Source organism: Oculina patagonica, chromosome 13 (genome assembly GCF_052425735.1).
Source record: "Oculina patagonica isolate OP01 chromosome 13, crgOcupat, whole genome shotgun sequence".
Classification (NCBI taxonomy): Eukaryota; Metazoa; Cnidaria; class Anthozoa; order Scleractinia; family Oculinidae; genus Oculina; species Oculina patagonica.
Window position 1 is genome coordinate 31347405 of NC_135770.1, and position 24459 is coordinate 31371863.

Genomic DNA, 24459 nt, shown 5'->3' on the forward strand with positions numbered 1-24459 from the left:
ATACTAATAAATACTAAATACTAATGACACACAACTGTCAGTATAAGTCCAAGTTCAAGTTTAATTTTATAATGAAAACTGTTCCTGACATTAATTACGTAATTTTTTCTAGCAATTAACACAAAATAACCAATATAGTCATTATAAAAATATAACAAAACAATACGACGAGTTCATAGGAAAATGTAAAATATGAAAATCAAGTTATGACGGCCAAACTATTTTTCCCGTGCAAGCAGTTCATTCTAGGGTCCCAAGCTTAAGGGTTAATTTTACGGTCCTCAGAAAGTAATGAATGTTGCCCAAGCAAGTAAGCTAAACTAAAGTTGCAATGTAAAAGGCAACTGAACAAAATTTTGCCTGAATTTTAGAGGCCTTCCTTGGTCGCATAAGAGTGCCCGATGAGAGGAAAGCGTCTGAAATACAGTCTAAACATAATTGAACTTACAAAACATCACTGTGTCCTGTTAAACCAATTAAAACTGAGTGGACCTTCGAATTTTTTATTCCTAAACGCCTACATATTTTGCATAGCACATGATTGTTTGTAATCTTATCAACAGAAAACAGCGAGATCGAAATAATTCGCAAGGTTTCTTGAAACCGGACCAAGCTTAGCAGACAACGTAATTTGCATACTATCTGCCACATTCCTCTAAAAGCATGCAAAGATCAATACTCATTAATTCGCGAATTTTAGCCATTTAGATCGTTTTACAAGCTTTGTTTGTGTGGGCTGTCTTATATTTTTGACTTAGAATGGTGGAATCTATCAATAAAAACGGTTCTATTGGCTTTTCTTTTAGTAAGCTCATTTGCATAATGTGTATGAAATACTCGCATAAGCACGAAATGTTCGAAGTCGCTGTGGCAAAGGAAGATAAAAAGTGCAAGGTATTTTTATATTTCTATGCTTCCTAACATCTGTATAGCAGGATTCAGTTGGAATTTAGAATGGTCTGGTCTGGACTCGTGAAATAAAGGCCGGCGAAGACATCATAGTTTTGCATGTTTACAAAAAGCGATCTAACGGTTTGCTAATATTTAAATTTTCACGGACCCGTAAATCAAAATATATCAAAATTAACATGCGTTTGCAACCTTTGAAGGACCACTTAACTTAGGAATAATAATAATAATTTGGTGCGTTTGGTTGTTTTTGAGCGGCGAGCTCGTCAACTCATGCAATTTTTCGTTCTGGCCAAGCTCAAAATGAGGCCTTTTGCAGCCTTCACTGTTGAGAGCTCTAAAAAATATATTTTAACGTATTTCCAAAAACTAAAGTCGTTGCATTTACTTACAACCTAAGATAGTTCACTGGGCAAAGTTTGAGGGGAAACTTTTTCCCGAGCCGAAATGCGATGGACCGCTTTAAGAGAAACTGCCACTTAATTGTGTTGTTCTTTTTGGTGTCACCGTCTGCGCTTTGCTGTTTGTACGTCGGAAATGAGTAGATTCGAGTGTGTCGTGAACATGTGGATTATTTTACGTTTTTTATGATGGATTTATTGAGGAATTAAATACATTAAAATGCTACACTTAAAATCCTGACCACTGAAAAACTGCCGCGGCCCAGGTGGGATTTGGACCCTCGACCACTGCTCTACCATCTTAGCTACAAAGCCACTATGGGAACCGCGCCTAAGTAAATCCCATTGAGGGACTGTGCAATAATTATCAGGAAAGGGGTCTAAAACAAGTGCCCTCGGTCTTGAGCACGGCCCTCGGCCCGTCCTCAAAACCTCGGGCACAGTTTTTCCCTATTGGCCAGCAAATTACACTTGTTATGTGCTTTCCTGAGATTTGTTAAAGAATCCAAATACAGCCAACGGGCCGGCGGGCGAAAGCTGATATTTTATTTGTGGAGCTCCACCCCGAGGTCCTTACCCTTTCATTTTCCCTCGATGGAACATAAACCTGTAACATACCTACAGCAATGATACTGCGTCTCTTTTCTAAATTTTTTTCACTTGAATAATCAACCTCGTTCACAGAATAAGTGAGACAACTATTCGATGCAACTGTTCGAAAGTGTTTTACAAGACCCCTTTAAAAAACCTGAGTGACTATTCTCCAATTCGTGAAATCCCAACCCTTCGATATACCTTCAGCCTGAAAATTCACCCCTTTCTTCGGTCGGAGTCTCCACGTATTGTCCATTACAACGAGTACCCTTTAGGGCTAGTCCATCACAGATTACTCATCCCAGCCCGCAGCATTCTTTCAAGCTGCTTCAACCGATTCGCTGGCACCCTTTTTTGCTGCTGGGTGGAGAAAGGCAATCTGGGAATAAAGTGTCCTGCAAAACATTCATGTATTCATGTATCTATGCCGAATAATAATTTATAAAAAATATATATTTTAAAAAAAAGAACACAGTGACCCCGGCAGAGCTTGAATCTTGACTGCTCGATCCGAAAATTCTTGTTTGCTTAGCTATTTATAATTATCAACTTGCAGTTAATAAAGGCAAATAAACAGCGGTAGTGACTTTAGAAAGCTGACGTCTCGAGCGTTAATAACTTGCAGAAGCAAAAAGGAGATTATAGATAATGCAAATTTACAAAAGCGGACATAGAGACATCATTTCGTGCATTTTAAGAGGGTCCTAAAGGGGGCGTATGAACCCCATTTCCCAACCCAAATTTTGCCCAAATCTTGCTGTGTTTTGTGTATTAAAATTGACTGCCTTATAACTTTTCAATCATTTTGATAATATACTGATTTTTCTTCCTGAGTGCTAAGTTTAAAAAAAATTATCGAGCGCTTTTTATTCCGCGATCATTTTAATGAGTTATTTGTTACACATTGATTTTGTTATAAAACTCTTAACGCTATAAAGTCACGACGTTTCGACCTCTTCGAGGTCATTTTCAAGTGCGAGTAAAATACGAAATTAGCATAAATATATTAAAATAGTAAAACAGGCAAAAATGTCACGAACGCTGAAATGCAATAAAATATTTAAAAATAAGTGACAAAATATTTATGAAGTAAAAAAGGAAAAAAGAAAGACTTAAAAACTACGGAAACAATAAAAATAATTAAGACCGACCTAAGCAAATAATTTTGCGCAGATGGAACCGCATTGTTTGTTGAGTTGGTTTCAGTTCTTTGATGAAAAACATTTCAAAAATAAGGTAGTCAATCTTGCTCTGACACTTTTTTAAACTTTAAAAAACTGCACAATGTCATCTGGGGCCATATCGTGTTGTTCCTTGAGGTGATTACCAACGAATTGAAGAACACAAGGGATCGAATATTGGTAATCACAACAAGTTTGAATGCACCTATTTCACATCAAAACGCGCATTTTCTGAAAAATTCATTCTTGATTTACTTGAAAACGCTCTTACAGATTTTTCTAAAATTTCGTCTTCAGTTAGTCAATATACTATACTTTAACATATCAAAAAATAAATACCAAGAGTCAATCTTAATTTCGAGAAAAATAGGCTTGTTTGAAAACAAAAGAAAGCGACAATCGTTGCTATGGTGACCTTTGTGACTAAGTAATTAGTAAAAAATTAAACTTTGGTTATATTTGATCATTATGGTGTATTTTTGCAAAAATCGAAGATTGGCTTCCTAGATAAATTTCATTTTCAAAACGACCACCCTAGGGCTAAAAAAAACCTACATCGAGCCTCCTTAAGAACCTTTATCAAAAATCGGTCTAGAATGTTTATTTTCTTTATTGAGTTCGAACGTCTTCAACGGATGACTTAAAAACGAACTAGCATCCACTTTTATGCCACTCACTGTCAAATGAACGCGTCTGATTGGATGAAACTAACGCGGAAATTCTTTATTTATTGGTACGGTTTGAGTTTTTTCGCAAGAGCTTGTCGTTGGACATAAGGACGTTTCTCACGCTTAAAATTTACTTTGACCATGTTCTCTCTTTTCAACTGGCCCATTTTATTCCTTGCTTTTAATCTGATCTTGGAGGAAACTCAAGGTAAGTTCTGTTCTATTTGTTGTGTAAGACCATCTTTGCCGTTTAGGTGTCAAGTTTGCTTTTGCGATTTGTAGCTTATTTATTTATTTATATGTTGGCTTTAATAAATTTCTCGCCCTGGCGCAGAGTTTAGAGACGTTGAGAAGTCATCTGAATTTGTAAACTTTGTCCGCGTTTCAGTGTGGAAAGGCAAACGCTGGTAAAAATTAAACTTAAAGAAAGATGTTAAATTTTAAGCTCGGTAGTAAAAACTTGAGAAAGACGTAATGTTCATAATCTCACGAGCGCAGGATAAAAAAATCCTCGCTAGTCCCCCACGGGATTCGAATCTGTGACCTCCAAAACTCCAGGCGTATAAACCCAGTCGATAGAGCTTCCGCTGTAATTAAACTTCTATTCATACCAAACCAAACATTGGTGACCTCTGCAATACAACATCTAGCTATTGGCCGAAATTCTTGTAACACAGGCTTTGTTAAAAATGTATGATATGTTATTATTCTTGTTATCACCATAGAAGGAATCAATTTGGAACACGAGAGTGTCTCTTCTCAGACGTTTAGATGGCATCTGTTTTTAGTGGACGAATTTCATTATTTGAATTTGACTCGAGTTGGAACATTTACCGCCCATGACGACTTTGATTGTACCTTGAAATGCCTCCACAATCCTTTGTGCCTTTCTGTCAACCTGGCCGCCTCCAAAGTAGCCGATGGAAAACTTTGGTGTGAGTTGCTGTCTTCTGATAAGTACAGAAACGTCGAGGACTTCAAAGAAAACAAAAGCTCGCATCACCTTTCCATTATGGTAGAGTCTGTTTTCTGATATGTTAACCTCACCTATATAATTATTACGAATGAAAGCAATCAAATTCTCCAGTGCTTTGATGCCTTGTTTTCAATATTCCATAAATATGCCAAGAATTGTTTTAACGATAAATTATGTCTTCTTACTACAGTCGCCTTGTTCTTCCTCGCCGTGTCAAAACGGCGGAACCTGTCTGCCGAACTACAAACATGGCACGTTTGAATGCCTTTGTGAAAAAAGTTTCATTGGAGAATATTGCGAGAAAGGTAAAATTATGTTAAATCAAACTGTATTTAATATTCTTCAGCCTGGAACATCTGCTCAGTAGAATATTAACCCTTTAGAGTCCAAATTAATTTTTGTGAAATTCTTCAATTTTGGACCAGTCTTATAAAATTTGCTCTATCTTCAGTTTCATCTGAAATATTAAAGCCAAATTTGGATATGTGACAGACAAGACATAAGGCTATCTGTCAATCAACATATTTATAATTAAGTTATTTATTATAATCATTTCATCGGGCATTGTGGCGTATTTTGCAGGCTAAAATGGAGAAATCAGCGGGCTAAAATATATTTTAGCCCGCTGTGGTGGACCAATCAGAAACAAGAAAAAAACGAAGCCAGCCAATCAGAACTGAAAACCATTCAACTGTTCGCGCCGTTTTCTTGCTGGCTGGCACAAGCTGGCATAATTTCAAGCTTCGTTTAATTTGAGTCGAGACGCTTCAAAACTGTTTTTGAGCTTTATAACGACAAAATGTTTGAAGGGCTGAAAGGGAAAGCAAATTTTCAGTCTTCTCAGCTAGATGAAGAGGAATTACAGAAACTCAAAGAAGAATCCAGGCGGCGAAGTGAATGTAAGTTTGTCTTCGTCGAGCGAAACTCGCTCAGTTGAATTTTAGGCATATTCCAAACTACCAGTTCAGTTAACAGCACAAGTAATTTTAACACTTCTAAATGACGACTATTTCTTTGCTGCCGATAGAATTTTGTAATTTCCTTTTCAAGCAAAGATTGTTTTGAGTAATTTTGTGGTTTTCTGCCGAGTTTTGTAAACTTTTAAACCTAGTTTTCAATCAGAAATAAAACGCCGACTCGCAATGGCAGTGTTCAAGTTATCGCTTACTGTTTTTGATTCCTTAACTTAATGCCCTCTGAAATGATTATAATAGTAATAGAGTTGATGTTCTTGGGCGTAAATATGTTTTTGGCCCTTCTCAGAGCTCATTTTAGCCCTCGCCTGCGGCTCGGGCTAAAATGAGCCTGAGTCGGGCCAAAAACATATTTACGCCCGCGAACATCAACTCTATTGTTATATTAATGATGTCTAAAACGTGGTAGAACATTAAGTTAGTGTCACGCAACATGTTGCCTTCAATGTTTTTAGTGTCCTGCACTCTTGATTTGGTCATGAAAATTACTGCACATGTCTGGATTGATAGCCACTTTTGCATATTATTTTGATTTCACATTTGCTACCTTTGACTCTCTAAAACCTACATTATGCCCCTAAAAAATAGTAGATGAGTGTCACGAGAAACAACTGAAAGCAACTTTTCGTACGAAAATGTTTTGCTGTTGCACTCTATGGTGTCCTTTTTTCCCTAACCTGCGATCAGGCGTTTTTTCCCTTGCAAAGATGAGAGAGGGAAAAAGAACGCCTGATACATTTATTTAACCGGCCGCCAACCGCCCCCAAATTTAAATAAACTAAGGTGTCGTAGAACTGTCAAACCACTCTTTGTAGATGGCGGCAAATTCGGGACTCGGATTTCCACGAGGCGTGAAAAACGTCTGCAGAATAATTATACATGTACAGCCTGTATTAAAACTTCGCCGTGCTAAAATAAAAATGCTTTCAGTAGCAGGGAGAAATGACGCTCGCGAATATATATATTTATCAGCGATAGACGCCGTCCCTTACAACTCACAAAAAAGTAATTTACAGATGAGCTGTTTCACGGCGCGGATCATCCTCGGAGACCCAGGGGCAGTTAGTGGGGCGAGGGAAACGCGAAAATGCGGGTAGAAAATAGCGCGAAACTGCGAGGAAAAAAAATCAGCATATAAAAGTTGTATTGACTGAAAGTGCCCCTGGGGAAAGTTTCTTACCAGACCAGTTCAAAAAGCTCTCTGAATACTGCCTTCTGATTGGGCAGAAAAATCTTTTGTATTCCCTTTGTATTATTCTGCCCAATCGGCGACCAGCCTGACTACAGTCCTTTTGGTGTGTTCTCACACGAAATATGTACACAAAGCCAGTTCGCTCGCCATACCTGTCTTGCTTGATCGCCAAGAATTTGCTCGGGAAGGATAAGTTTCGGCTAGTGCCTCTCCTGGTTGAAAAGTCGAAAGTTTGACGGCCATGCACGCGGAGAAACGGCGGATTCTTCAGATTGTGGTCGATCGCAGGTATCGTAACACTTGCATGCTGTTTGCGAGTTTTAAAAGTTTGTGTGCGATATGCTAGTTGCACTGCTGTAATGGATATTTTCAGATTTTTTCTGGGAAGAGCAATGACAGCTTAACGCGAAACTTTTCCAAACAAGAGTAATTTTTTTACGAACAAGCCCGGCAGATGTGTCAAGCGGCCGTCTAGCTACGCGTGCAAATCGTGCAGCAGCGATTCCCAAGTTTTTTATAGGTGAGATAATAGAAGATCGATCGCAGCTGGAAGCGAAACTACAGCAACAACAAAAATTTATTTAAACAATCATATTATTTACAATATTTTTCACCTCCCGCGATTAGCCTAGTTATTCGAGGCGGGAGGTGAAGAAGAAAATGAAGAAGAAAAAATAAATAAATAAATAAAGTTACAAAAAGGTAATCCCTTATCTACATTAATGAAAAGATAGTAATAAGAAAGATAACTTCGAATGTCATAGTAATAAATTAAAATAACAATGTGTTTTAAGTTACATTAAGCTAAAGATTTTAGGAAGTCAAAAACTATTTCCAAACAAACTTTCAAGACCTTACATTTTGTAAATTTTTCCGTCGATCGACCGATTAGCTACGCGCGCGTGTAATGCGTGCAGCACCAATTGTAGCACTCAAATGACGGTCATATTTCCCGATAACAAAATTTTCCCGACACTTCACATTCAAGTTGAGGAGGCACTAGCCGAAACTTTTCCTTCCCGAGCAAATTCTTGGCGAACAAGCAAGACAGATATGGCGAGCGAACTGGCTTTGTGTACATATTTCGTGTGAGAACACACCAAAAGGACTGTAGTCAGGCTGGTCGCCGATTGGGCAGAATAATACAAAGGGAATACAAAAGATTTTTCTGCCCAATCAGAAGGCAGTATTCAGAGAGCTTTTTGAACTGGTCTGGTAAGAAACTTTCCCCAGGGGCACTTTCAGTCAATACAACTTTTATATGCTGATTTTTTTTCCTCGCAGTTTCGCGCTATTTTCTACCCGCATTTTCGCGTTTCCCTCGCCCCACTAACTGCCCCTGGGTCTCCGAGGATGGGCGCGGATAGCATCGTGTAGCTTTTAAGTAAACACTGTAAACATTCCAACACCTCTGGAATATTGTTTGGTGAATTTGTTTTCCCGAAACTCATTCGATGAACTGCCAAAACACCGTCACGAAAACAAATTACGCATTGTCGAAAACTCTATCTGTTCTGCGTTCAGAGAATTACACTTGAAATTTGTCAGGGCTTCAGCTAACGTAGAAGAAAAATCGTCCTCGAAATTAACACGCCTCGTCTAAGCCATTAGCACCAGCTTTTGACCGGAAGTCTCGTTGAAATACTACAGCCAATCAGTCCACACCGCTTCATTTAGTATTGTTTCTCGACCAATCAGAAGAAAAACCAGAATCCGGTTTTTTTACATACGATTCGACAAGTAAATGTATCATGCCCTCCTTCCCCGGAGTGGGAGGGAGGGCATGATCTCAGGTTATTTTTTCCCTAGCTACAAAAACAAATGTTTAGCAGCCTTTCTGGATCAGGAGAATCTTGATCATTGTACTCATAATCTTTAATATTACTGCCGTGAAGATTTAGTTCTTCTTGTTCTTCGACAAAATTATCATCCTCGGTGGAATAACTTAGGGGTTAGGGTTAGGGTTAGGGTTACGACTGAATTTTTAATTCAGGAAGTTTAGTGGCTAGCCCAGCTTCACTCACATGGTTGGTCCATCACATCATCTGTAAACATTTTTTTGCAACTCCGCTGACCAGCAGTTATAATAGTAGAAAGAGTGGAGCAAGGCGGTCGTAAAAAGGCGACCGTATAAAGGCGGCCTTTTAAAATTAAGAGGTTTGACAAGAAAAACAAGAAGCAAAGAAACAAAATGTGGCTGACAATTACGTGTCGAAAGTAATCGGCTGCCAAAAAAGTGGACATTGAGAGCCATTAATCGATCGATGAATTTCATGTCTATCTTTAGAGCTAGCGTGGAACATGAAGGAGCATTCGCAGGGCCGAACCTAGGATTTTTGTCTGCGGGGGCAAGTTTTCCTGGTGAAATGTCTGTCTCTATAAAACGATCTTGCTATGGTTTCGAACGCTCTAATTTTTCAACATGAACAAGTGCTGCGCTTTGATATCATGGTAGCGGGCAGACGTCGTTTCGTTCTGAATTTGTCAATACACATTATAAGAACCTTTTTTAAAAAGAACGTGGAGGCTAAAAAAGGCCAAAATTTAAGAACATCCTAAGAACGCGCCCAAGGCTGAAATTTGGTTAAGGACGAATTTTATTTTTTCCTGTTTGTTGCGAGAGACACATATATGTACTAAATGAATAAATCTTTATTCAAATCCTGACTTGTAACCAATATTGTAATCACTCATTGGTGACGTGAACATGTAGATATCGGTAAGGAATGAATTTACTGCAATACCACTTTGTTTTCACATTTTAAAAAATAAGAATATTCTAAGGACATTTCAGGCTCATATCAGTTTAAAAAATAAGACGTTCTTATATATATATTTAGTATAATTTCGAGAGGTGAATTCAATTCTAATTGGTCGAGAAGCTCGGACTATGTCGCATTAGTATAAATCTACTAGCGTTCTATCACGAATGCTGTTCTCTGATTGGCTACACTACTCACTATCTATTCTGTTGTAGAAAGTGAGTAGCGAAACAGTGTGCGGTTGTCAACAGAATGCCCGCCGCTTTTTCGCTTTTTAAATTGTCCGTGAAGAAGTAATTGGATAATTTACTATTCGAGGCGATTTTGGAGAAGATAGAGACTGTAACGATATATGTAATGAAGATTTTACACGGTAAGAAAAGCATTTATTTTTCATTTACGCTTTTAAAAGCGGGCGATTTTATAATTTTATAACATTCAGAAATGCGTTTTACCGACACATTTGTGGAAATAAAGTTTAAAATGGTTTGCAACCCAACATAATTTCATCGTCCCCATCGAGGAGCAGTAAAAGAAGAGCTAAACAAATTCAACTTTCAAGTTTTTTTATGCATCAATAAATTAAGCAACAAAATTGAAAGCGAATTCAAAGTTTTTTTTCCTTGCAGGCGACTCGTTCAACTTTTCATAAATTTCTAATCGTTCACGTTTCCTACATTTAAAACAACTCGACTTCCAAAGGGCCTTTGTAAGTCAGTATATCTTTCAATTATCATTTTACAATGAAAATCCTGGCTTTTCGTTCAATTTCGAGCAAATGACGGTTTAAATATATCGTGAATGAAATGCAAAGGCGCACACAGAAGCTAAATAATGCAATGTGGTTTCTTCCTTGCGAACAACTCGCTTAACTTTTCAGAAATTTCTAATCGTTATACGTTTTCGAATTTTTAAAAAACTTTACTTTCAAGGGCCCTTGTACGTCAGTACATCTTTCAGTCGTCATTTTACAATAAAAAACTTGGCTTTCACTCCAGTTTCGAGCAAATAACGGTTTCAATAAATCGTGAATGAAATGCAAACGCGCACACAGAAGCCAATGCAATGTGGTGCAGTTGTCAATTATCCGCGTGTGGCGTGACCTATTTTTATCATTATTCAATAAAAGTGAGAGCCCGTCTTTTTGTTAAGTTTTGAACGTCTAGTAGATTTATACTAAAACAATTAGATTATTCGCTCTCGATTTCTATGTGTGATAGTTGATGAGGGCGAAGCCCTCATCAACTATCACACGATAGAAATCTCGAGCTCATAATCTAATCACTTCGCCTTCGGCGAATAATTGTTAAATATAAAAGAGTGTATACAAGTTACAGGTCAATAAACAGACCCTCTGTACAGTAAAAAAAGTTTGGTAACAAACCATTGTGAAATTATTTTCTATGCTGATTACAGTAAATATCCTTAGTACGGCGTGGTGTTTGTTATCAAGTACGTTTATAGTACGTTAGTACTACACAGTGTAAAGCCTTAGAGAATTATTATCAAGTGTGTTCTGTTTTATTAGCGGTTTATACGCTAAGGGCATATTGTACTTGATATGGCAGATCAAAAATAAGGCAAATTTCTCTTATGCTCTAATTGCTTGGTACATATTAGTACGTCTACTAACGAAAAACCAAGAATAAAGGATACTAAAACGGCAGCAAAGGTAAAGAAACATTGAATAAAAAATGCCCAAAGAGCATTTCCAAGTATCTTTATTTCAATTTTTTCTGGCGGGGCCATGCCCCCTATGGGGCTTGCACCCTGCCGCCTACTTTCCAAGTCAGGACGTCCATTTGAAAACGTACTGTCAGACCTGATTTGTGAAAGCTTCAACGCCTCTTTGTTATATACAGGTAGGGTGAAAGGCTAAGGAGAGGAAAAGGGAGGTAAAATTAAAATCTATGCTTGGTTATATCACGCAATCTTTGACTTATCTCGTTTTCTCACAAGAATAAAACTTAAGGTGGGGTTCTACCTGAATTTAAATGAAATTTTAAGAGGTTTAAAGAAGGGATTGAAAGTAAAACTGGAAACATCATTAGACAGTTGCAATTGACCCCCATGCAAGAGCACTCCAGGTTGTCAGCTCAGGGGACTGTTTGGTGTCCGTCTACCAATTTTTAACTTTAAAGTCCTATTTTAAAATCACATTAAATTTCAATATTTCTTATTTGTCTAAAGTTTACTAATCCTTTGAAAAAAAAACTATCGCCTGCCAAGCATCCTCAATAATCACCCAAAAATTTACAAATTACTGCAATACATAGATTTCTGGGATGAGTGAAGCTTTCTTGGATCACTTAAAGCGCGAACGAGATATTTCCGTTTAAGGTGGCTGACAATGGGTTTCAGTGTTTCCCAGCCCTTGTGCTTTGGGTCAGTACTAAAATTCTTCATCAATTGCTATTACAATAATGGTATGAAACAATTGTCCAATCATTGGTCAACAAATTGTGATCATTTTCTTGACAATAGTAGTTACCCGATAAAGAGTTGTAGTACTGTCCCATTAAAGTGTAATGGCTGGAAAATACCGAAAAGCTTACGGCCTTCAGGTGAAACCCCGCCTTAAAGTATTGCGAATAGGCTGCACTTTTCTAAGTGTTAAAAATTTCTATTTTCTAGTCGTCTAGTTCAATCGTTTATTTGTATTGTGCGAAATATATTTATAAATTGAGACCATTAAGTCATTAAGTAATAATGCAATCCTGACAACATTCTAGATATTATGTTATGCACACTAATACAGCTCATGCAAACCGTGTGACTTACGCAAACTTCGGGTTGAGTGGTACTTTAGTAACTGCTTCGTGGGTTTTGCTGTACTGAACCCTGCCTTTCAAGTCAAAGCGGATAGTAAATTATTAAACGTCCGATTGTAAGCTTCTCAAGCTTCTTGTTATCTCAGAATTACTGGTGTCACGTTACCCCGACTCTCTATAAGGCAGACACCTCTCTAAGACGGACAGTTGAGGCCGGTGTCCGTCTTAGAGAGAGTTGACTGTATAAGATGTTTCTCTGAGTTGTTTCAAGCATTAGTCGCTCTAATAACTATTCAGATAATAATTTGATTCTTTCTTTTCAGCTGCAAAGTCATGCAAGGAACTTTACGAGTCAAGTTACAAGTAAGTCACTTTACTAACAAGCCAATACATGGTTCTGTTTTAGGAAATTACACTAAAATTAGATAAATATCCATTTATTCAAGACGTTATCGGCTCGAAGAGTATCTAAAGTAGCCTCCATAACTCTTCAAAAAAAATAAATATTAAAATTCAAATTAGTTGACAAGTAACATGAGCAATGCATCTTTTTAGCGGAGAAAACTGCTCAATCTGTAGTTTTCACGTTTTGAAAAACAAATATATCCCACAGGTCCAGCTCTAGCCAGCTGGTACTGCTCTACTTTGACTCAAAACCAACTTCCGTTCTCTGTCACTTTGGAAATTTTGGATGTGGAGATGGGGGATGGACGCCGATCATGAAGATTGACGGCATCAAGGTGTGACATTTACCATGTTTACTGATCATTCTTTCTAATCACAATCCTAAATTCGAAAATAAAATAACCATATAGACGTCTGTTCAGATACTAAGATATGAACTGATTTTTTTCCCTACAGAACACCTTTCATTATAACTCGGGATATTGGAGCGATGAAAATGGATACAACATTCGTGGAGGGGAGACTGGGTTTGACACACAGGAGACCAAGTTACCGACCTACTGGAACACATCCTTCTCCAAGATTTGTCTTGGTATGAAGAGCGGCCAACAGCTCAACTTCATTGTCATCAACAAGCAGGCCGACTCTCTGTACTCACTGATCGCTGATGGGCAATACCGCGCCACCTCACTGGGTCGTGACACGTGGAAGACGCTGATTGGTTCAGAGGCCTCCTTACAGCGTAACTGTAACAAGGAAGGCTTTAATTTATATTGTTTGAATACTTGTAAAGCCAGAATCGGTATCGTTACAAATAATGAAAATAACTGTGGTTCGTGTGATTCCAGAATCGGGTTTGGCACAAGAGGGCATCCTGATGACTCTAACACGTGTGGAAACGAGGCAGTATCAAATCCTGATAATGGAAACAAACACATCAAAGCCATGGGATATATCCTGGTTGAATGACAAGGAAAACAATGACCTTTTCAAACAAACGGCCTAAACACTATGTCGGATGTAACTTTTTAATAGATAATTGTAGCTAAGGGCACAAAGTAATGCCGAAACACTCGTTAGTTTTTATTTCACAAGTTAAAAATAACCAGCAATTAATTCGTGAATTTGATTGGTAGTGTCGGCGCGAATGAATCGAATTATCAATGAATGAACCGTATTGAGATTTCGCAAATAAGTAAATACATGTACCGTTTTATCTTTCTTCGTTTGTTGATCTGCTCGCCACGTTAAATAGCTATGTAGTTTTAGTTCAGTTGTTGCCGAGTCAGCCAGTCGTGTTCTATGTGGGTATAAACATTCATTTGATGAACTTTCAAACTTTAGTTTAATTATACTACCTATGCTGCAAATGTAAAGCTTAGCAATACCTTTTATGATTTGTTTGGTCTTTTTCCATTAATGCCTAATGTAGCAAATTCCACCCCTAAAAACTTTTTTCAAAAAATTGAAAACAATTATTCTTTGAAATCTCGGTGAATAGTGGCAGAATATTCATCTCGATTTCATAGAATAATTGTTAATTATAGCACAACTTAAGTAAAGCACGCGCTCTGATTGGTTAATTAAGCGTCTACTATTTGTCCATAGGTGGACCCTGACAAATATAATTTCAACGTGAGCGCACGCTCTAATGTGATGCGACATGGCGCAAGCGATCGCGATCAACGCAGAAACAAAAGAAAGTGTACCTACTAAATAGGCAGATGTAGTTAAGGGCACAAAATATAAGAAAAAACCTCGTAAATTTTATTCGCATGTGCCTCAAAAGACAAACCACAACCTGAAAGTTTTTAACTCCTGTTTACGTGCGTTTTAAGCGTAACGTTTGTTCTGCAAATCACGAAACTTCTACTACATTTGCTATTGTCCTGGTTAACCTGAATTTTTTCTTAGGGACAGGATTTACAGCAGATAGAATATAACCTACCTAATATAAAGCAATGAACCAGAAGAAGGCGCCAAAGATATAATATTGATGATGATGATGATGATGATTATAACAATAAAATTAAAAATAATGATAATGAAGTTCACATTTTCATACTTCGATTACCTAAAAAAGATTTGTCAATTCAGTATTAATATTTGTCATCATGCAAATAAAGCTACTTGTAGTCGTTGTTGTTGTTACCGTCTGCTGTTTGCCGTGTGTGCGTCAATGAGAGTAGTGTCCAGTGTGTCGTGAACATGTGAACTATTTGCATTTTTCTGATGAATTTGTTTAATAGTTCGAGAAATTAATAAATTGAACGATAAATGCTACACCGTAAATCCTGATAACTGAGAAAATTCAGTGGTTCAAGTGAGATTCGAACCCATGATCCGAGCCACAGTGGGCCCTCACATCAGATAGCAAAATTTTTTTTGGGATCACTTTCTTGGGGAGCTTGGAAACCAGGCTTGATTTGGTAGCCGAGCCTTCTCCTCACAATGTGCAAAATTTTCATAGAATATCCTTCTGAAACTGCACTTCTTGAGAGTATCAGATGTTTGTTTAGAAATGTCAAGCGATTCAAAAAATGATTTATATCGACGCACGTTCCTAGGATAAACGACCTTTGACGCGAGCTTTGCTTGAATAAGATACTTCGAAGGGTTGAGAAGGTTAGAACTCAATAATACAAATGACTTGGAGAAAATTGGCCACGCATGTGGCAGTTTTAATTAAATCAATTATCTCTAAGTCATAACAAAATATAGAAGATCTGAACAGATTAAACGATAATGTAAACGTGGGGCGCCAAAAAACGCAACCACAACAATAAAACGAACAGAAATGAATAAACATTCGGAAAAACGGCTGATAGCAGGGAAAAACCCGTTGGTCGGCGATAAGGGGTGGTGGAGGGAAATATTTTCTTGAGCTCTCGACACTTTAATGGCGAGGAATAAAAGGACGAATTAAGCGATTGTTTCTGCTTTTACATAGCAAACTCCGCCCTAAAATCTTATTGGTTCAACTTTGTACCTGGTACGGAATCGCCCAACGGGTTATCAAATGAACATGCCTCGACATAAACAACATTATGTCTAGACATAATGTTTGGTTTTATATCGACGCACGTTCCTAGGATAAACGACCTTTGACGCGAGCTTTGCTTGAATAAGATACTTCGAAGGGTTGAGAAGGTTAGAACTCAATAATACAAATGACTTGGAGAAAATTGGCCACGCATGTGGCAGTTTTAATTAAATCAATTATCTCTAAGTCATAACAAAATATAGAAGATCTGAACAGATTAAACGATAATGTAAACGTGGGGCGCCAAAAAACGCCACGAGCCACACAACTGTGGCACAAGCCCCACAACAAAAAGGAAGGCAAAGCTCGCGTTAAAGGGTGAAAACAACAGCAGCCCGTGGCTGATGATATTACGAAATCAAAAGTGTAATGCATACAAAGTGGCAGCCACTTGTCTGAACCACAATGGTGAGCATTTCACTTCACGAGATACGGAATGAACAAGCAGAAAAATGCTTGCCAAAAAGCAGCCTTATGTCTGAACCTTTTGGTAAGCTTAACGCTGTCCTAGCAGCCTTAAGATAAAAATATCAAAAACAGTTGAGAATCGATTGATTAACTATAAATTACACTCTTTTTTATTTTATAAGAATCTACTTTATAAGAATATCGAGGCTGAAATTTCGATTTTTTTTTTTTTTTTTTTTTTTTGAATATCTTAAGAATAAACCCGAGGCTGAGATTTTGAAAAGAATATAATTTTGAGTTGAAAATTTGTGAATACAAAAAATTAAAAATATTTCTAGGTGAAACAAAATCAGGTGTTTACATTTCCTTCATTGTATCTCTGTGAGGAATGCTTTGTATAAAGCCAAACGGCCAATTGTTATCTGACGCGTCCTGGCTGCAACGAAAAGCGATGGAACACGTGCACGATGTAACACGACACAGATCTGGACACCAAACACTTGTAATTGATTACCCAATACTTGCTAAAACGGAAATGTCAAACGGTATTTTCCCGGGTATTTTCTAAGAATGTTCATAAGAATATTTTCAGCCTAAAATCGGCAGAAAAATAAGAATATCCAGCCTAGGTCGGAAAAACTGTATTCTTATACAAAAAAGGAGTGTAATCACTTAAAAATGCTCTAAGGCACCTAGCAGCAAATTGTCCATAACCTACAATACATCACAAAATGCGTAGAGGAGGCTAAATGGCAAAACGTAAATTAACAAGAAATGAAGCCCATAACCAGCGACCAATAGCACGTATCCAGGCATCAGAGAAAAATGATTTCTGCAGCGTGAAATGTACATGTACCACCAAAGCGAAAACACGGTTTTGTAATAGGTGTAAAGTAACAGGCGAAAAGGAACAAATCTGCAAAATGTGAAATGGCATTTTGGTTTTCATTTCTTAAAAATAAATGATACCTTACTATAGAAAAGCTATATATGACCTGAATTCCGTGCTTTTGGTAACAAAATCGACTACACTATGCGTCTCTTTTCTTTAAGAGGAATTACATTCAGTGTGTAACGGTCGTACCATAAGAACACAATTATGCATGGCAGCCCTTTGCCTGACCCATGCTAAACAAAATAGGTTATGCATGGCAGCCCTTTGTCTGACCCATGCTAAACATGATAGATTACGCATGGCAGCCCTTTGTCTGATCCAAGCTAAACAAGATAGCTCAAATTAACTCAACAGAGTTCTAAAAATGATGCTGTTGTAGCATAAAATAGTTGGCCTGCTGCCCGCCAGGAAAAAACCCCGTCTTTGGGGAAAAACCTGCACCCTCCCGAATGCAGAGCCAGGCCTTGACAACCTTGAGGGAGTAAGGTTTGATAATTAAGTTTAGAACTAATGGCAGTGATTAGGTGCCAATAGAAAACATTCAGGCAACTACTTTAGCACACCTTATTATTTTTACAGTAGCTCTGAATAATTATAATTTAAGCCGCAACAAAATGCGTAGTTCATCACACCTTGCCCTCGCCATCAGTGTACGGTTAGCTACTGTTGTACATGAAAACATCTTTGACGGGTCAAGAAAATGTCCAAAGCAGCGTGCTCCTAAAAGATTGTTTATCCGGAGAAGTTGTACATCAAATTGTAATGATCAGCAGGTACGCGGTACGTTGCATTGGAATAGCAGAGTACAAAATGTTGATAGCCATGAGATTAAATTCGTCTGCAGTTTGTTAGACATCTCCAGCGACAGTGACTATTGCTGATAAAATCCTGTTGTGAACCTAAATAGAGAAATACAAATGAGCTGATAGACCAAAAACTGCCAAAAAGAAATAACAATTGGTGAATTACCAAAAATAGCATTCCTACGGAATCTGAACAATTGTACGCATGTAGCATTAGCACTAGCCTGTGCAGCAGACGAGACCAAACAGATAACTGAAACACTACCACTGGATCCAGCCAAATTTGTCTCCAGAGAACTTAATAATTGAGTGCGGAGTACTTTGTGTAGAATGAGAATAGACTGTAGGCACGACCAACTTAAGGTATGTAGATGCAAAAGAAAGCTGTTTAAACTGGGTAAAATTATTGTGACTAGTAGATAGTAATGTGGGCCTGTTACGATAGGTGATGAAATTGGGATAATATGGTTTAGGTGAAAATTACTTATAAAGGTAAACATGACAAAAATTATTGTTCCGTATAATAAAACGTACGTTTAGAGTTGCATCATATATAATTGTCTCAAGCATAATAAGCGAATATCGATGCTAAGTAAGATGTTTAATTCTAGTTCCATGATGTTAAATAATAGCAACACCAAAACGTGTATCTCTCATGTTAGGCACAATATGCGCAAAGTTTCTTTCACTTCTTAACTCGAGAAGAAAACTTTGTTTCTATACCCGTTTGAAAACGGACACCAACAAAACTGACTGTTTAGATGCTATTAAAAATCCCCTACATAGAACTGCAATTAATAAATTTCGTTTAGGGGCTCCACACTGGTATACTGTCCCAATGTCTCCTGCAAATTTGAGAATATTTTGAACTTTGTACCAGTGTAATGATGTTTAATTACTTAAAAAAAAAAAAAAAAAAAAAAAAAAAAAGTGTTCCTTTTTAATAGCGTAAATCCATTTATTTGTAGATCAGGTGCCGCTTTGATCTTAATCATAGATATCAAACATTATATAAAAATGAACCTGTATGAAAAATATATAATTAGATATACTAGCTGGTAATGTCATCTATAGATACGGAATACCTCGATAAAATCATGTCATTGTCATTGTGAACCACAGGAAGTGAACAGGAAATCAATTTTAACTCAAATAAAAACAATCCGTTTTACAGGAAAATGATGTAACGAATTATTGTATATGTTTCGAAATAAAGGCAGTAAACCGATCTCAACACGTCCATAAGAAGTTACACAATGTACAAAACAAAAACACAATAGCACGATCTTAAAACTGGTTGCATATAGGATCAAAATAAACTTGTACAGCATAACAGCTAAAGCTTGCTCATCAACAATAGACACACAAAGGGGATATAATTCCCCATCATAATGGAGAACGAAGCCTCCGATAAAACTGGCATGACCAGTGTACAAGGGGAACACAGCCCCACAAAATAAAACTAACATCGCTTTAAAATGCAAATACTGCCCCAAAAGGGAAACAGCACGGGTTCTGAAAACAAAACCCCGACGGTACGATTAGTGCATGAGAAGGTCACTGAGGCAAAGCTCTGGACAAAGGGGTCGTTCATGCCATACCGTCTAAAATAATAACAGCGATAAACAACAAAGGGGATAATTCCCCATCAAATGGAGAAACGAAGTCTCCAATAAAAACTGGCAAATATGACCAGTGAACAAGGGGAACAAAGCCCCACAAGTATTGATATGGGCAAGCAAAGCATATGTTAATATGCGTACTAAAGTCTTGCATATGAATTGCATGTAATCGTATCAAAACCCTTCTGTCGTCCGGTCATTCGTTGCTATGCTACTAAATGAAATCTTTTCAAACGGAAATGATAAAAATGCAACGAAGTAGCAAGTAGCTGTTTTGCTTTTGGAATTTTAAAAATGGAACATGTAGAAAGTAACTGAAGGGCGCCTGTGAGCAGCCAAAGCAATATAAGCGGTCCTTATAAAACGAGAACACTTTTTTATGCATAGTGTACAAATAAAATGGTCCGTCACGGCCGCCAAAGGACAACAATAGAAAGGTAATTGCGAAATCTACTTGTTGACAGGAAAATCAACAAAAAGGGGGCGCGCCTCAAAGGCCTACTGTCAATTGTTGTCTGAAAAAACCCGACAGCCTACCCACAGAGAAGCTAAGTTTAACGAATGGAGAAACTACGAACAAATCATCTAAGGTTACTGATTTCAAGCTGCAAATTTTTGCACATACCGAAAAGTATAATTGTAATAGAAGATTATAAATTAGAAGTAAAAAACATGAGAGAGCAGGAAATAAAATGCCAGGTTCAAGGCTAAACAAATAACTTGCCAAAGCCGATAAAAATACGATACCAAGATCGTAAAATAACATCGACCACTGAACCAATATAAAAAGCCTGCCAAGTGGAAAACCCACAATAACAATAAAAAGAGGCAAGGCAATAAACAATTCGGCTTGGATAAATATGAACCGGCAAGAAACGCGTAAAATTACACTGCTCCTCAAATTCAATAGAAAGCATAAGCACGAAAATATGTGGAACCTAGTGCACATGTGATGGTGAATTGCTAAAAGCCTTGCAAAATGAAGAATAACTACTATAAAGTTAAATGAAATTCTGCACGGCGACCTTAGAACTACTCATTGTAGATGAAACCGATCGAGAACACGAGCACTTTGATATGATGTTAGCCATCCCTCCGACGGTGTACCGCGTATAAAGTTCAACTTAGCGTCAGCTTATAATTTACGACATGAAGGAATGAAAAGAGAAAGGTTTAGCTAGGTAGTGGATACAAAAATAACAAGCGGATCGCCATGTCGATGGCTCCAGTTCTGTGTTAAAGCAATAAACCCTTAGTTATAAGTACCGGATCTAGCTTAGCTGACTGCGTGTGTAATCAAAACATACACGATCATGCAGACTGCTTATAAGTCTTCCTAAAAAGACACCGTATTGCTAGTAAACAACGAACAATAATCTTGTACTTATCTTTGAAACTGAAGGGTAACACTTGAACATCTTGCTTCAGATGGAGTCGCAAAATATTTTCTTGAGCTCTCGACACTTTAATGGCGAGGAATAAAAGGACGAATTAAGCGATTGTTTCTGCTTTTACATAGCAAACTCCGCCCTAAAATCTTATTGGTTCAACTTTGTACCTGGTACGGAATCGCCCAACGGGTTATCAAATGAACATGCCTCGACATAAACAACATTATGTCTAGACATAATGTTTGGTTTTTGGTTTTCTAGTTGAAGAAATATCCGAACTTCGGTATACCATAAAATCGCTATGTTCTCGACACTTTTGGCTCGAAAAATTTTGGCTCAGCCCGGAAGTGAGCAATATTGAAACAGAAAACCTCACACTAATGAATGAATGGATGAATATCTCTATTTACTTTAATAACCCAATAAGAATATTCGATGTTTGTTTAGAAATGCAAAGCGATTCTTAAAATTATTTTGGTTTCTAAGTGGACGAATTTTTCGAGCTTGTGCATACTATAAAATCGCTAACAATACACCCGCTCATCTTTATTTCGATGTGCTACCTTATTGTTACTTATTTTCGCGGGACTTAATTTTCGCGATTTTCGCGATTTTCAAAAAATCGCGAAATTAAAGACCCGCGAAAAAAGGTTCTCGCGAAAAATAACGACGTGAACTTTAATACCCTTCTATATAATTCATTATGATTAATCAACGTTGCCGTCAGTTTACTACATAGTTATCTTGGTACAGTCGTCAAATTAGCTCTGCTTTGTTACAAAGGAACATGACAAACTGTTTTAAGTTTTGTTTTCTTATATGGTTTTGTTCAGTGTCGTTGGAAACAATTGCTAGTGGAAAATTTCAATAAGTTGTGCCGATTTTGAGACTTACTGTTTGTTAATTCAGACCAGTATTTTGACACTTTTCGCGAAATTTAGTTCCTCTAAACATATTTTTCTGGCCAAATCGCAAAATTTAAGACCCGCGAAATATGCCAGTTCCATTTTCGCGAAATTAAGTTACCGCGAAAATTAGTAACAATAAGGTACACAAACAAGACGGATCGAAATCCGCCAATCACAGCCCACTAGTATGACCTTCTGAACTTGTGGGCTCATTTGCATGAAATCAACACCGGCCGGAAATGAGCCCACAAGTTCAGAAGGTCATGCTAGTGGGCTGTGATTGGCGGATTTCGATCCGTCTTGTTTGTGTAGCACATCGAAAGATGAGCGGGTGTAAGTGTCATGAACATAGCGATTTTATGGTATGCACAAGCTCGAAAAATTCGTCCACTTCGAAACCGAAATAATTTTAAGAATCGCTTGGCATTTCTAAACAAACTTCGAATATTCTTATTGGGTTTTTAAAGTAAATAGAGATATTCATCCATTCATTCGTTTGCGTGACTGGTTTTCTGTTTCAATATACTTCCGGGCTGAGCCAAAATTTTTCTAAGTGTCGAGAACATAGCGATTTTATAGTATACCGAAGTTCGGATATTTTGTAAACTAGAAAACCAAAGTAATTTTTGGAATCGCTTGACATTTCTAAACAAACATCTAATACTCTCAAGAAGTTTCAGGGGATATTCTGTGAAAATTTCGCTGTTGTCTGTAAACAAGGTTACATTGTGAGGAGAAGGCTCGGCTACCAAATCAAGCCTGGTTTCCAAGCTCCCCAAGAAAGTGATCCCAAAAAAAATTTTTGCCATCAGATAAGGGGCCTGTAGCGTCTTTTGTTTCGAAGCGACCATTTGAAGTTTTTATACGCGGTCTGCTAGCAAGTGGTCTGAAGCCGAATACATTATATGCGATCAGCCGGTACGAGTTCTGGAACCGAGAAATCTTCGGAAACCGCTCGTAACTATCCTCACATCTGATGTGAGGGTCCCCTGTGATCCGAACTACAGACCCGCGATGGGAACAGCACGTGGGTGAATCCCATTTATCTTACATGTGTTCAGTAAATTCTGCAACAAATGTGTGGAGCATGTGTTACATGCAAAGAAGATAAAAAGAAATATATGCCGATAACGGTGTTTCTATTCTTGATTTTAATCAAACGTAAATATAAACACATTTTATTTTTTGATATCCCCAAGAATGATTCTAATTAAGCTAAGTCTCTCTATTTATTAGGGTAGGGGGATTACTCCTTTAAATAAGTTAAAACGTTATTTGCTGGTTATTTGCCGGTTCGGTCTTGAGCCGAGAGTAGTGAGAGTAGTGTCCAGTGTGTCGTGAACATGTGAACTATTTGCATTTTTCTGATGAATTTATTTAATAGTTTCTATTCTTGATTTTAATCAAACGTAAATATAAACACATTTTATTTTTTGATAGCCCTAAGAATGATTCTAATTTAAGCTAAGTCTCTCTATTTATTAGGGTAGGGGGATTACTCCTTTAAATAAGTTAAAACGTTATTTGCTGGTTATTTGCCGGTTCGGTCTTGAGCCGAGCCCTCGGCCTACGGCCTCAGGCCGTACTCAAGACCTCGGGTAGTGTTTTTCTTTATGCGGATCTCCCGGCCGGCAAATAACACATACCGCTTCTAAGCCCTGGGATTATACATCTTCGTAAAGGGTTTTGTGTGGGCTTATAAGCGGAGGGGCTTATATCCGGGAGGGTTATCAGCAGAATATAAAAAAAAATGTTTCGAAAAGAGCAACGGGAGTGTTGATCGAAATACGTTTTTAAGTTAAAAACGCGTAATAAAGCAACATTTAGCACCGTTCAGTACTATCATCCGGCAGAGGGGGGCTTATAACTGGATGTAATTTTTTGTTTCCAGTTAGATGGGCCTATAACTGGGGGGGGGCTTATAAGCGGGGGGGGGGCTTATAACCGGAATGTTACGGTATGTACCTTCCTGGGATTTGTTTGAGAACCCAAAAACAGGACAAACACGCGATACTGCGCGTCAACCTTCTGAGAGGTCTCGAGAGATGTAGGCAGTAAAAAGCACTCCTAGTGGCTGATATCCCTCCAGCGTTTAGCCATGGCTGCTTTAGAATGACCCTGTATAAGGGAGGTGCGCTGGCTTAGTGGTTAGTGTGCCGGACTCCTATAATGGGGTTTGCAATTAGCGCAAAGTAGGTACTGCATGGTCTAGTCCGCCCGAAGGACCTTGCCGCCACCCCAGAGCCACCCAACATGGCAGGAAGCTGTCCAAAGCAATGGTCTAGTAAATGCATTTACGCATTTTGAGTGCCGCAGCTGTGCAGAGTGCAGACGGCCAAATATGTTGCGACCAAGTGGGCCAAAAGCCCGGGATTGGGCTTGCTATTATCGCAAAGTAGGAACTCCATGGTCTGGTTGGCATGGAGGACCTCGCCGCCACCCGAGAGCAGCGAAACTAGAGATGACGCTGTCTGCAGGAATGGACTAGGTGGTTCTCATGCGCATTTGGAAGGGCGCAGCCGTGCGGAGCTTTGATCGATGGCCAAATGTATTACG

At 38.1% G+C, this 24459-nt stretch overlaps 2 protein-coding genes across 2 annotated transcripts in view; one reads left to right on the forward strand and one right to left on the reverse strand.

Moving 5' to 3' along the window:
* LOC144636029 (inositol-pentakisphosphate 2-kinase-like) overlaps positions 1–24459 on the reverse strand; it is a 171069-nt gene that overhangs the window by 30238 nt on the left and 116372 nt on the right. The window lies entirely within an intron of this gene.
* The window catches only part of LOC144637140 (uncharacterized), a 45861-nt gene that overhangs the window by 10137 nt on the left and 11265 nt on the right, over positions 1–24459 (forward strand). Inside the window, exons 4-6 of the mRNA XM_078496284.1 lie at positions 4920–5034; positions 12752–12791; positions 13042–13168. Coding sequence (XP_078352410.1) covers positions 4920–5034; positions 12752–12791; positions 13042–13168 — 282 coding nt within the window. The remainder of the gene's footprint in view (positions 1–4919; positions 5035–12751; positions 12792–13041; positions 13169–24459) is intronic.